We start from the raw sequence: 12330 nt of genomic DNA on the forward strand, positions 1-12330 counted from the left end.
CATCCTGTCTACTTTCCCTACTTACGCCTCTCTAAAATCCAGCCACTTCTTCCTATCTCCACTGACACCATCCAACTTCATTAATTCACTCCACAAACATTTTAGCACCTACTATGTACACCTTTTGTTCGAGATGTCAGAAATCACAGCTGTGAACAAGACACCCTAATCCAAGTTCATACACTAGTTGGGAGAACAAACAAAAAGGAAGCAAAAAATAAAATACTAAGAGGGAAAGGAAAATGTGCTGAACAAACCTAAAATAGTATATTCTTTAAAAAGGGTGGTTACAAAGGTTTCTCTGTCGAGGTGACCCCAGGACAGAATACAGCCCTTCCTTGCAATGGACTAGTCCAATAGCTTGTCTCCCTACCCCTTTTCTTCGACCCAACAATCTCCTCCATACAGCAAATTCCTTAAACATGTAAAGGTTTTGTAACACGTTTCCATTGCAATCAGAATACGACTCCAAGTTCATTTAACAAAAAAAAAAAATTTAGCAACCACATTAGGGCACTGTTCATTTAGTGCGAAGAGACCAAAAAAAAAAAAAAAAAATCTCTGCCCTAATGGAGTTTACATGTGAGGGAAAATAAGAAAATACACAGCATTTTAAAACATAGTCAGAAAAAAAGAGGGAATTGGAGGGGAAAAGCCAGGAAGAGTGATGGGAGAGAAGAGGGTTGGGCTTCGATGTTTTTAACTCCTCACGTGAACTGACCCTGCCTAACCACCTTCTAGTGTTGCCTCTCCCCTGCCTCCAGTATTTCAGCTCCTTAACCGCAATACTTTCCGTCCCGACTTTGCAAATACTGTTTCCCTCTACCTGAACCACTTGCGTCCTCTTTACACCTACTTTACTCAGCTTTCAGTTCAAATATTATTTCCTTTGGGAAAACTACCCACACTCGGCCGCACCGTATTCTAGGCTTCCGCAGTACTATGCCCCTCACCTTTAAACACCGGTCATATTTTGACTTTATACCGCGTTTGCATTTGTTTGTTGTGCATAACTTCACGTAAGCTCCATGAGGGCACAGCTGCTATCCGTTTTGCGGCGGATTCCGCGTCTAGCACGGAGCGTACGTCCTTACAACAGGAACCCACCTTACGCGCCAAACACGCAGAGGACCGGAAGAGCTGAGTTACATCGGGAAGACCGGATGGGGAACCGCGCAGAGAGCAAGGGCAACCGGAAGTGTGGTATTCCCTTCCGGGGCGGTGAGAGAGAAACGCCCGCGAAGGCTACCGGGAAACGTGGTTTTTGAAGGGCGCGTAGCTCGTCACTTGAAGCGAGTGCGCGTGCGCTGTCTCCGTGGGCCGAGGTGGGGAACATGGCCGCGCGGCTCCTGTGGGCGGTCCGGCGGCGGATGCAACCCCTCCTGGCCTCGAGTGCTGCATCTGACGGCAGGTGAGCAAGGCCATGGGGTTGGGGATGTGAGGACGATACGGGACCAGCGAGCCAGAGGGGCGATTGTAGACTGGAGGGCGAGAGGACCCACCAAGCCTCTTAGCCACGACAACCGGGCACTCACGGCCCCATCTTACGGAGCGGGAAACTGAGGTCCACAGCCGCGCCTCCTTGCCAGGCCGAGGAAGGTGGGAAGATCCGAGGTCACGCCCTCGGAGGTGGGACCTTTTCTTCAGCCCGAGCGTCGATTGAGTTGGGAGTGTACCTTCCCCGCCCCCTTCTCTCCAGCTTTGGTGCCTGGTGAATTGGGATTTTTTCCCCCAATACCCTGCATGATCTTTGGCCCGTCCTTTCCCCACTATCTGGGCTTGATTTTATCTATCGGTAAAAAGAGGGCATTGGACTTGGCCTCTCTCCAAACGGCCCTTCCACCTGCCTTTGGGAGTCTGTGAAGTTCCGGTTGCTGCTTTTATTCGATTGCGGCAGCTTTTATTGATCACTTATCATGCTGATTGTAGACTATGGGTAGTTCTTTTTATTTCCCCGTTTAATTGAGGCAGCTGAGGTTTACAAAAGTTGAGTAACTTCTCCAAACTTAAATACTTGGGAAGTGGTGGAACCCAGACTGGAAACCAGTCAGGGTTCTAGAATTGGTCCTTTTAATTAGTGACCAATATTAATTATTCTCAGGGACGATTCCCCGTTGACAGTTTCTTTATCTGAAAGAATAAAAATTGCTGAGTGGGGGATGGGTAAGGTTGGATTTATGAAAAGTAAATTAAACTGTGGTGAAATCCGGGCACTTTGCGTAACTGTCACCTTTGTATCTTAACACACCTAACTCAGTTCCCCACCCCCATCATCTGGTTGAGAGGGTGAAGTCAGGATTTCAAGCTTTTTTTCTTTTTCTTTTTTTTTTCCTTAAGGTCTTTTTGGCAGTTTGTGGTGTAGGGAAGAGATAAAAGAAAAATGTTTCCTTCTAACAAAATTTCCCCTCCCTCCAATTCTGAAGCACTAGGAGTTGAGAGGATCTGCCACAACTCCCTTCTTTTTCACGACTTTGGCTCTGGCCATTTTCCCTTTCAGCTGAGGCTGAGGATATTGTGACCTACTTTCAGTTGGATAAATGTAATTTGTTAAGGAATTTAGGAGGAAGGATCTATTTCACCCTGTGTGATGTGCCCCCGATCTATGGTGACCATATTTTCTGAACTAAAAATTTGTAATCATATGTAATCTGACACCAGATCATAATAGCTGAATTCAAGATTGGCCTAGAAGATAAAAGTCCTCTTCCCCACACACTTATAGTGACTGTTCCTCTTCATTTTCTTGAAATAAACTCCTTTATCCACTATAAGCCTTTGCTTAGATTTCACCTCAGTGACCACTCTTCAGTATATGCCAGTTTACATAAATAAACTATTTGTTTTAAAGACCTTTCGCATTCACAGATTTTCTTGATGGTTTTACTTCAAAAATAAGGATCATGGGGATGTAACAGAAACTTCCTTGATTGACTGCTACAATCCAAGATCTACACCTAGCCCCTACTCTAAATTTTTTATATAAACTGAACTGTGTGTCAAACATTTTAGCTGTACAAAACTCTAGATTACAAACTAATTGAATGCAAAGATCTATTTTATTCACCTGTTTATAGTTCACAGTCCACAACATACAGTGTTTTATAAGTATTTAATTGACTTAATTTTACATATAGGTGAGTTCCCAACTCATTTTCTCTTAGCACAGATTCTTTTCCATAAAAGCCTTACTTTTACTTAGAATTTGTGGGTCAGAAAAGCTTCAGAATTCTAGGCCTAACTTCAGTTTGATATGATAAGGTACGTTTACTGGAATCAATTTCCTCATCTATAAAATGAAGGAGTGAACCTGAACTGTTTGGCTTTGTGTTTGATTTCCTGCTTCTGATGTTGCCCTGCTGGTTCTAAGTATTAGAATTTGGTTTTCTCTTGTTGACTTTTGTGTCCCCACTTTTGGCTATTTCTACTGCCTAATTTTCAGTATCCTGGTTCAACAGAATACGAGCTCTGTGATCTTAGGCAAATCAGAAGCCTCTCTGAGCTTCGGTTTTCTCATCTATAATATAGGGATGATAATAGTATTTACCTCACACTTTGTGAGATGAAAGGATGATTTAAGTAAAACCCTGACAACTATGTCTTGCATCCAGCAAGCACATTGTAAGTGTTTGTATTGTTTCTGTGACTGAAAGCACTTTGACTAGAGAGAGTCAGTCTGGGAAACACTGCAGACTTTGAACTTTGTTGTAACTTTAGCTGTCTGTGATGGCATTTCTTCATAATGTACCACCTCTCTCCCACTTTAGGGGGTGGCTGCATCCTTTCAGCACTGCTACCCAGAGAACTGCTGGTGAGGACTGCAATTCTGAGGACCCTCCTGATGAGCTTGGGCCCTCTCTTGCAGAACGAGCCTTAAAGCTAAAAGCTGTTAAACTGGAGAAGGAAGTCCAGGATTTAACAGTGAGTGAATTTTACATTATCTGTTCATATATTCTATAATATATATTATGTTTTCTATTATCTGCTTAGATTATCTATATTATCTTCACATCTTCCCTCCAGTTTAAATATCTACATAAAGTTTTTATGTCGGATTTTAAAATTGAGTTTCCTCTAATTGGCTCTTTACTTACCCTTCACCCCACTTCCACTCTTGCTAGGTATACTAGGCAAAATAATCTGTAGTAGTTCAAAAACATCACTGACTACAGATGATCATTTCTCTGCAGTTCCCTCCCGTGTTCCAGTACTTAGGTATCTGATGTTTTGGTAGCTTCAAAGAAAGTACATGTAGTAGACATGTACTAGACACTTAATAAATATTTGCTGAATGAGTGATCTCACTTATCATTGTATTCTGCCAATCAGGCTACAGCTGGGATACTATGCCGTACTGGGCTGACAGATAAACTTTGAGGAAGATAAGTAATTAGAGTAATTCCAAAGCAAGACCACCCAAAAAGAGAAAGGAGGTTGGAAAGCATGTCTTATGAGAGTAATTAAAGGAACCAGAGATTGTAAGAATGAAAGAGAAAAAGACTAAAGAGGCTAAGATAACTGCCTTCAAATAGACGGCACATTTTTAAAACTTACTCTTGGTTGTCCTAGAGTTCAGTTCAACTAAAGAAAGTTGGCGGATGGAGTATTGGCTGATGGTGAAAAAGAAAGCTTTTTCTCAGGATAATGAGCTTGAAAACAGTTGTTTAGTGTTCAAACTAGCGGGCTAAATGACAGCCTATGAAGGCTGTCATAAAAAGAGTTTTGCTCTGACTAAGAATTTAGAGTAGCTGATCTAAGATTCCTATAACTCCTAATTTTTTTTTAATAAAAACCTATCACAAGGGTAAAATGTGTGAAGTAAGCAAAAAGTTCCTTTCCACCAATAAGCATTTTTATTCTTATCACTTTGACTTTGCTTTTGATACTCAGGTGAGATACCAGAGAGCTATAGCTGATGGTGAAAATATAAGAAGGCGGACCCAGAGATGTGTAGAAGATGCCAAGATATTTGGTGAGAGATTTATTAATAATAAAAACACCTTTTAGTTTAAGGGCACTTTACTAGCAGTTCTGCACACTGAACTTAGCCAAAAACACATCTGGGTCCTTAACTAATCCATACCCTGCCCTTCCTCTATCCCCAGAGGCTTTCTGTGCTGCTTATTGAGAATGTTGTCAAGTGAACCATTTGCTAAAATAATGCTTGCCTTTATTTTCAAGCCTGTACAGTTAATATTCTAGTGCTTATACAAGCAATTCTGTTTAACTCATTAATGAACAAGTAAATCATTGAAATGTTCACAGGAGATTTCAAAGAGCAAACATGTAGGCAGTCAGAAATGCTGAAATTTTGCTTCAGGCAAAATTGGTCTGTATCCATAGTGCAATAATCACCTGTGTCTCCAACAGACAATTTTCACAACTATGGATGAGAATACTCTCAGTGTTCTACAACTTGCTAAGTTACAACTCAGAGGCTCACACCACACGGAATCAGATAACCCTGAAGGCTGTGCTAGATCAAATCTGTTTTTCACTGATGACACTGAGTAATCTTTTTAGTCCATTTCAAAGTCTTTCAGAAACTTTTTCCTAAGTGCACCACATCTCTTTCCAAATTTGCTCATGAAAATCTTAGTTAAGTAACAGGGATTCAAGGGTAAAGGGCAAATCTGTGATTACTTGCTGTACTCATAATTTAATATGGAGCAGTATACTTTTACTACACATAAGATGGAGTGCTTGAGGGGCCTCTGGATTTTATCTAGTCCAATCTCCTCTTATAGGTGAGCTAGAAAAAGTTATTTGGTGACAGGTGTGTAGACATGAGTCCATTGACCCCTAATCTGTTATTCTTTTCCTTTTATCACACTACTCCCTCTTTATGTTTTATCTGGTATTTGTACACAGGATTCCCTTCGTTCCTGCCCTGTCCAACTCCAGTGCTTTGGCATAGCCTTCTGCTTTTCATTCAGTGCTATAGACTCATCTTTCAAGACTTTGAGTAAATACTAACCACCAAGTTGAATTCCTAAATAGCTAAATACTGGCCCCCAAACTGTGTTCTTGTTATTTCATCCATGTTTTAGTCTCCTATTTCCAACTATCAGGGCTAGCAAACTATAGCCTGCAGGCCAATCCTACCAGCTGTTAAATATAGTAAATACAGTCCTGAATTTCATCATTAAAAATTTGTGGAAATTGATTTTCTCTTTTGCTAAATAATCACCTACGTAAGATGCTTAATTCTGCCTCTTATCCCACAAAACCTAAAATATTTACTATCTGGACTTTTACAGAAAGTTTGGTGACCTCTAAGCTACAGGGAGTTTTTGTAGCAAATAGACCAATTGTGATAATGGGAAGACTTCCTGCCTGCTTGAGGGGAGCAGAGTGAGCTGACTTACCAGAAGTCAAGTTTTGATGCGTTAGAAACTGGATTATGTCAGTTTCCTCAAGAATTAATGAGGTGCTTAGAAACAAGCACATATTAACTAAATTCAAAAGAATTTGGTAATCTAATTCATTAATTTAGAGAGAAAAATGTCTAGCAAAACATGCCACATAAGTTATTTGCTTGGGTCATTTCCTCCTAGTGGCGAGGAATACTTAGAAACTTAAAGATTGTTCTGTGAGCATGGAATTAGAAAAAAAGTAGGAAGCTTTTATTTTTATTTAATTAATGCAGAGTATAGCATGATGACTATCCTCCTTCTAGGGATAGTCTTGTCTCAGTTACCCACCTTCTCTTAAACAGGTCACAGAGATCTTTATCCCCTCTAAGGAATGGTGTGAACACCAACCATCTATTAAAGTAACACAATAATACAAACAGAATCACTCTATAGGCAAGAGAATCCAGGCTTCTGTTTACCCAGATTATTACCAGTTTACTGACTAAAAGCCAGGACTCTTGTACCATGGCAGTGTAGAAATCAACCCAGCAGTTTACAGCTTTCAAAATTCTATTAGAGTATTTGTCTTCCTCTGAATAGCCAGGGAAAGCCTTTGATGTCCCTGATTGATCTTTATCAGACATTCTTTTCTCTAAATTTTGTCAGTGTACTTTTCAAGCCTTTATTTAATCTCTTCCACTTTTTCTGCTGATGTTACTAACAGCCATTAATATATACAGCTGCCATCCCTAATGGTGATGGGGGAGGTGTTTTGTGGAATTCTGAATACACCAAGTCTGGTTCCCAGGAAATGCCTGCTGCTTTCACTCTTTCCTCTCCATTGCCTCCTCTCTAGCTTCCAACCATATCATACCAAGATTACTTCAGTTGGCTCTGCTCTATTTCTTCTGACATCTTTTCACCCCACCCATCTGTCCTGCCCCAAGCACCCAGTCATTATGTGTTATTGTTAGATAACTTAAATTCTGTTCCACCTGTTTTGCTCAAGAAACTGGAGTGGATTTCTGTTACCCAGAAGTTAAAGGTAGAATCTCTACCTCTGTGTCAGTCATTACTTCCCATCCAGGCAGTATGTACCTAGAAAATGTCTCCTCTGTCATCATCTCTTTTAAGCTACCTGTTTTGGCACAGGACCTTGAACCTGTCCTTGGATTAAAGCTAATTCAACAAAGTCCTTTACCCCCCATCAGCTCCATCCAGGACTTTTTGTATTACCATGGATATCTGTAATGATGATATTCCTTCTCATATCTGTGAGAAAAATCAAGGATGCAGCATTGGGAGTAGTAAGATTTTTCCACAAATGAGTTTACTTTTATAAAGTTTATGTGATTCTAAAAAGATTAGACAAGTCAGGTGGCCTGTCTCCATCAGGTATAGAAAACTTCATAGCAGGCATTTAGAGACTTACCTTGTCTATGGAGTGTCTTACTTTCCTGTTCCTATTTAGCTAATCCTCAAGAATAAACCACTCTTTGTCTCCTCTTAGTCTTGTCAACTATTCTTTTATTATTCCCCCATCAATGAAATACTAATATCTTGTTTCTATTGAAAATGCATGCCTTAGCACAACTGAGATAGGAATTTTCAAAATGTGTGTAACATACTACTAAAGGTGAATAATAACAAAAGTACAAGAAGCATATAACAGTAGTCAAGTTTTAAAGAACAGTTTTCTGAACCTTTGTATATAGTCTTACCTGGCCCCTGGGTTCTAACCATCTTCCCCATTTCCTGGTAGGCTTCCTAGTCACATTTCTTCCAAGAGAAATGCTGGCTTGTCAGTGGGTTGCAGTAATAATCATTGATGATGATCCCAGAATCCTGTGTGGCAATCTTCCCATTTCCTGGGGTACCCAATATACCAGCCATCTCTCTGGGCCTTCCCCAAACTCTACCCTCAAGAGCAGAGTGATGTCCTCACAAACATTAAGAGTGTCTGGTCTCTCTGTAGGCATTCAGAGCTTCTGTAAGGACTTGGTAGAGGTGGCAGACATTTTGGAGAAGACTACAGAGTGCATTTCTGAAGAAACAGAGCCTGGGGAACAGAAGCTCATTCTGGAGAAGATCTTCCGAGGGTTGTCACTTTTAGAAGCAAAGCTGAAAAGTGTGTTTGCCAAACATGGCCTGGAGAAGATGACACCCATTGGTGACAAATATGACCCTCATGAGCATGAACTCATCTGTCATGTGCCAGCTGGTGTAGGGGTGCAGCCTGGCACCGTGGCATTAGTAAGGCAAGACGGCTACAAGCTTCATGGCCGCACCATTAGACTTGCCCAGGTGGAAGTGGCAGTAGAGTCTCAGAGGAGACTATGAATGGGCCATGAGGAACTGAGTGTTCTCCCAGCATGCAGTCACCTGTGATTCTTTTATTTATTAAACTAGGTTTGTATTGTACATGAGGTACTTCATGTAATCTGTTTTGGATTTAGTCATATTGGCTTTATTTCTAAGATACTCTATTGATTTAATGTGACCTGTTTGGTCTCATCAGAAGTCTTGCCATTGGGCATTTGAACAATGTGACAAGTGTTCCTGTGGCCTTATCAAAATATGTTTAAGAAAATTATTTTTAAATTGGTACTCTGATGACTTTCAACCCAAAATCCTTTCTAAAGGTGGAAATGAGTATATGTTTGTGTATTTTCAACTAAATGTTCCTTCCTAATGGTCCCTATAAACAAATTGTATAGGATCTTGTGTTTTGTGGGAAAAGCAGATGGTAGGGATTGGTTCAACATTTGGGTACTTAGATGATAAAGCTTTATAGTTGTACGCATTTAGACCATGTGGGTTGATTTTTATGCACAGAGATTTTTCAGGACTTCACTTTTTTATTTTCCTTTTAGCCATCTTTTGTCCTTGTAGTTCTGCCAGGTAGGCTTCATATTCACACTCATTGTCCCTTTTCAAATCCCACGTACAAGGCTAAAGGCTCAGGCAAGACTTGGAAGGCAGGGAGCATCAAGAAGTTGAGATACCAGGTCCCTTTCAGGCAAGTATGGCCAAGAAACCTTGTGCTTTCTTTGCTAAATTATCTTCAGATTATTTTCAGCCTCCGTAGGTTTATTATCATTTCAGGGAAATTGCAGCAGCAGCGATAGCTAATAACCTACATCAGTCTGTGCAGGTAATTTACTCACAACTTCTCTTTCTACTAGCTCTTAAATTCTCTGCCACTTTGTCAGATTTACCTTATGACCCTTTATAAGATTATGTGGGGAGGTGTCAGGACAAAATATATTACGTTCCCATGATTTCTTATTTCATTTAGTTTTGCTGGGTTGGGGGGTTCTTTTGTGTGTGTTTTTGGGGGGTCTTTTGGCACTCCCAATTCACTACCTCTCTTACATTGATGAGTTTTATTTTCTAGTTTTTGTTGTATCTGTCTCATGTCACATGTGTAAACATCTAGCTCCCCTTTTATGTATTGACCTCCTAGAGTTAATGAGCCTATGTCTTTATTTTTTATTTCAGTCTTGCTTATAGATGGTATTCTGTAAAAGATTTATTCAATAAATGAGTTAGTAAATGAATGATATATCAGACTGTAGAAAGCAGGTCATTATGGATTTTTTAATGTTAGAAGCGGCCTTAATGATGATCTAATCTTGCCCTTTCAGCTTCTTCTGAAGTGTGAAAACATGGTCTTTTTAGGACTGGACTCAAAGGAAAAAAAAACTCTAAAAATAACAAACTAAGTTTCAGTGAGAACTTGAGTAAGAAACAACTAGATATCAACTTTAATCATTTAAGATTCAACAGTTCTGTAATAAATATGCAAATAATTCCTCCAGCAGACAATTAATGTTGTTAGGTGTCCAGATTGCCCAGGTTTAGGTACAAGTTAGTTACCCATAAAATAAATCCATCTCTGCTAGAACTCTGTGACCCCATCCCATGGGGTGGTGAAAGCTATCCTCTTAGACATCATAGATAGTTCTAGCATACCACACAGACATGTATCAACAAAGCCATCCCCCAGTGGGTCCTACCATTTTCACCAGATTTAGACACTTAAAAAAACAAATACATGCTTCTAAGATGCAAACAAAGACTAGTGGTGAGAGTTTAAAACCAGAGCCTCTTTTGGCATTCCACTAAGACAGACTAAATTTAATGAGCATTCAGTTTTCACAGTAGGAATTTGTGAATTTTTTTGCCTTCATTCCTTTGAGATTGACACATGGTAACAAGAAAATGAGCCAATTATAACTACCCATGTGTTCTTGGATTACTAGCTATCATTACCAATAAATTAGAATAACCGTAAGTTTAGGTGTGGAATGGTCTGATTACTTGAAGAGTTTTTTAATATTCCTTGCAACTTCCTGTCTTAGCAAGTAGATTGAATGAGAATAATTTTAGGTTCTTCTATTATTCAGTAGTTTTGCAGACTTGAAAGTATAAATTTAGAAGATGGAGCTATAACAGTGTGAATCTCAAAAAGTTGAAGGGCTTTCAGGAGCCAGCACAGCATTGCCGAGACATACAGGCATCAACTTGAACATAATTCCCAGCTCAATCACTTCAATCTTCTGAGCCTACTTCCTTGTTTGTAAAATGGTTACAATTCTCAAAGTATTTCGAGGATTAAATGAAATGTGCAAATTGCCTATTACAGTAGGCCCTCATATATTTATTTTTATTGCTTTTATTATACACATTGTTTTTCCTATGTTGTTATAGTTGCCTAAAGTCTAGGGAAAGGGGAAGACTGGTTAAGTGGTGCTTGACTGTTTAAAAAAAAAAAATTATATAAGCTAATCAATCACAGTGGACTTATTTTCCTTTCAGCTTGTTTTTGTGTTTGTTTGTTTTAACCATAATGAAGGAAATCTACGTTTTGTGACTGGAGGAACAAGAAAATTGTTTCAGCGCTCTTAATTATATTCATATTGATGGTAAAGTGAAAAGACATTATTGGCTTGCAGATAATATGTGTAAGGAAGCTTTGGCTCATTTGAAGAGGGATCTTGGTGTTTTAGTACTTGGATTATACAAATCTTTTGTGGATTTTCCTCACTGCCATAATGGAATCCTTCAGTTTGATACTGATAAAAGTTATATGGTGTTCTTTCATGGCAAAGGATTTGATAAGTAAGGTTTTAGACACTAAAGCAAAATCAAATATGGAAATTAAGGATGAAATGTAATTTTCAGAAACAACTTTAATAAAACCTTAATTGAAATAACTGTGGTTCACGCACTTAATGTCTCTGTCTGCCAGATTCATATTGTATATTGACATGTTATGGTCATTCCATTGATTACTGGCTCACCTTGTTGATGATCAGTGGACGTACCTTGAGATCTCACAGCAGCTCAGCCTAGTGGACACGATGTAGGCATTCTACACCCTGCCTCGGTGTTGAAGTCTTGTCTGTTCTTCTACCTCCTTGGCTTGCTTCCATCTGACATCTGTGTATTTCTTATATCTGAATTCTTCCTCCTTCTGCCTTCCTCTCTGGCATTGCCTTACTTTCCTGTGTTTGCTTCTTGGTTCTAATTGTCTTACCTGCTTTAATCATTTCACTTGAACTGCAGGATTTCTGACCATCCTTTCAACCAGATTACTGGCATGTGGCCTTGTTCTGACCTTCCACTTCCACATGTCCTTTCCCAACCTTTACCTGGCCTTGTCTTTACCTCTGCTTCTCTGCCAGCTTCCACATAACCAGCCTCCTGGCTCAGTGGCCCTCTTTGGAGCCAGCCTTTCCTGTAGTTTGGCCTTGCATTTTCATCATCCGTCCAATCTTGTCTGCATGCCCTGGCTCCATTACTTCTCATACTCTCAGTGCTAGTCAGTAAGTATATTCTTATTCCTATCCACTCAAACTTTGTCCGTGTTCTCAAGTTCACTGGAGGTTTTAAAACATGGGGTCAAATCTCCAAATCTGGACCAATAGAATATAGTGGAAGTAACTGCCAGTTTCTGGACCCAAACCTTCCT

The 12330-nt window shown here is 39.8% G+C and overlaps 1 protein-coding gene across 1 annotated transcript; it reads left to right on the plus strand.

The window, feature by feature from the left end:
- The first annotated feature begins 1253 nt into the window (after positions 1 to 1253).
- On the plus strand, positions 1254 to 11572 carry GRPEL2 (GrpE like 2, mitochondrial). The gene is made up of 4 exons (XM_010956088.3): positions 1254 to 1411; positions 3765 to 3918; positions 4888 to 4969; positions 8329 to 11572. The coding sequence occupies exons 1-4, from the start codon at positions 1335 to 1337 to the stop codon at positions 8691 to 8693; spliced, it is 678 nt and encodes a 225-aa protein (XP_010954390.1). The 5' UTR covers positions 1254 to 1334; the 3' UTR covers positions 8694 to 11572.
- Positions 11573 to 12330: the final 758 nt, after the last annotated feature.

This window comes from Camelus bactrianus, chromosome 3 (genome assembly GCF_048773025.1).
Source record: "Camelus bactrianus isolate YW-2024 breed Bactrian camel chromosome 3, ASM4877302v1, whole genome shotgun sequence".
Taxonomy (NCBI): domain Eukaryota; kingdom Metazoa; phylum Chordata; class Mammalia; order Artiodactyla; family Camelidae; genus Camelus; species Camelus bactrianus.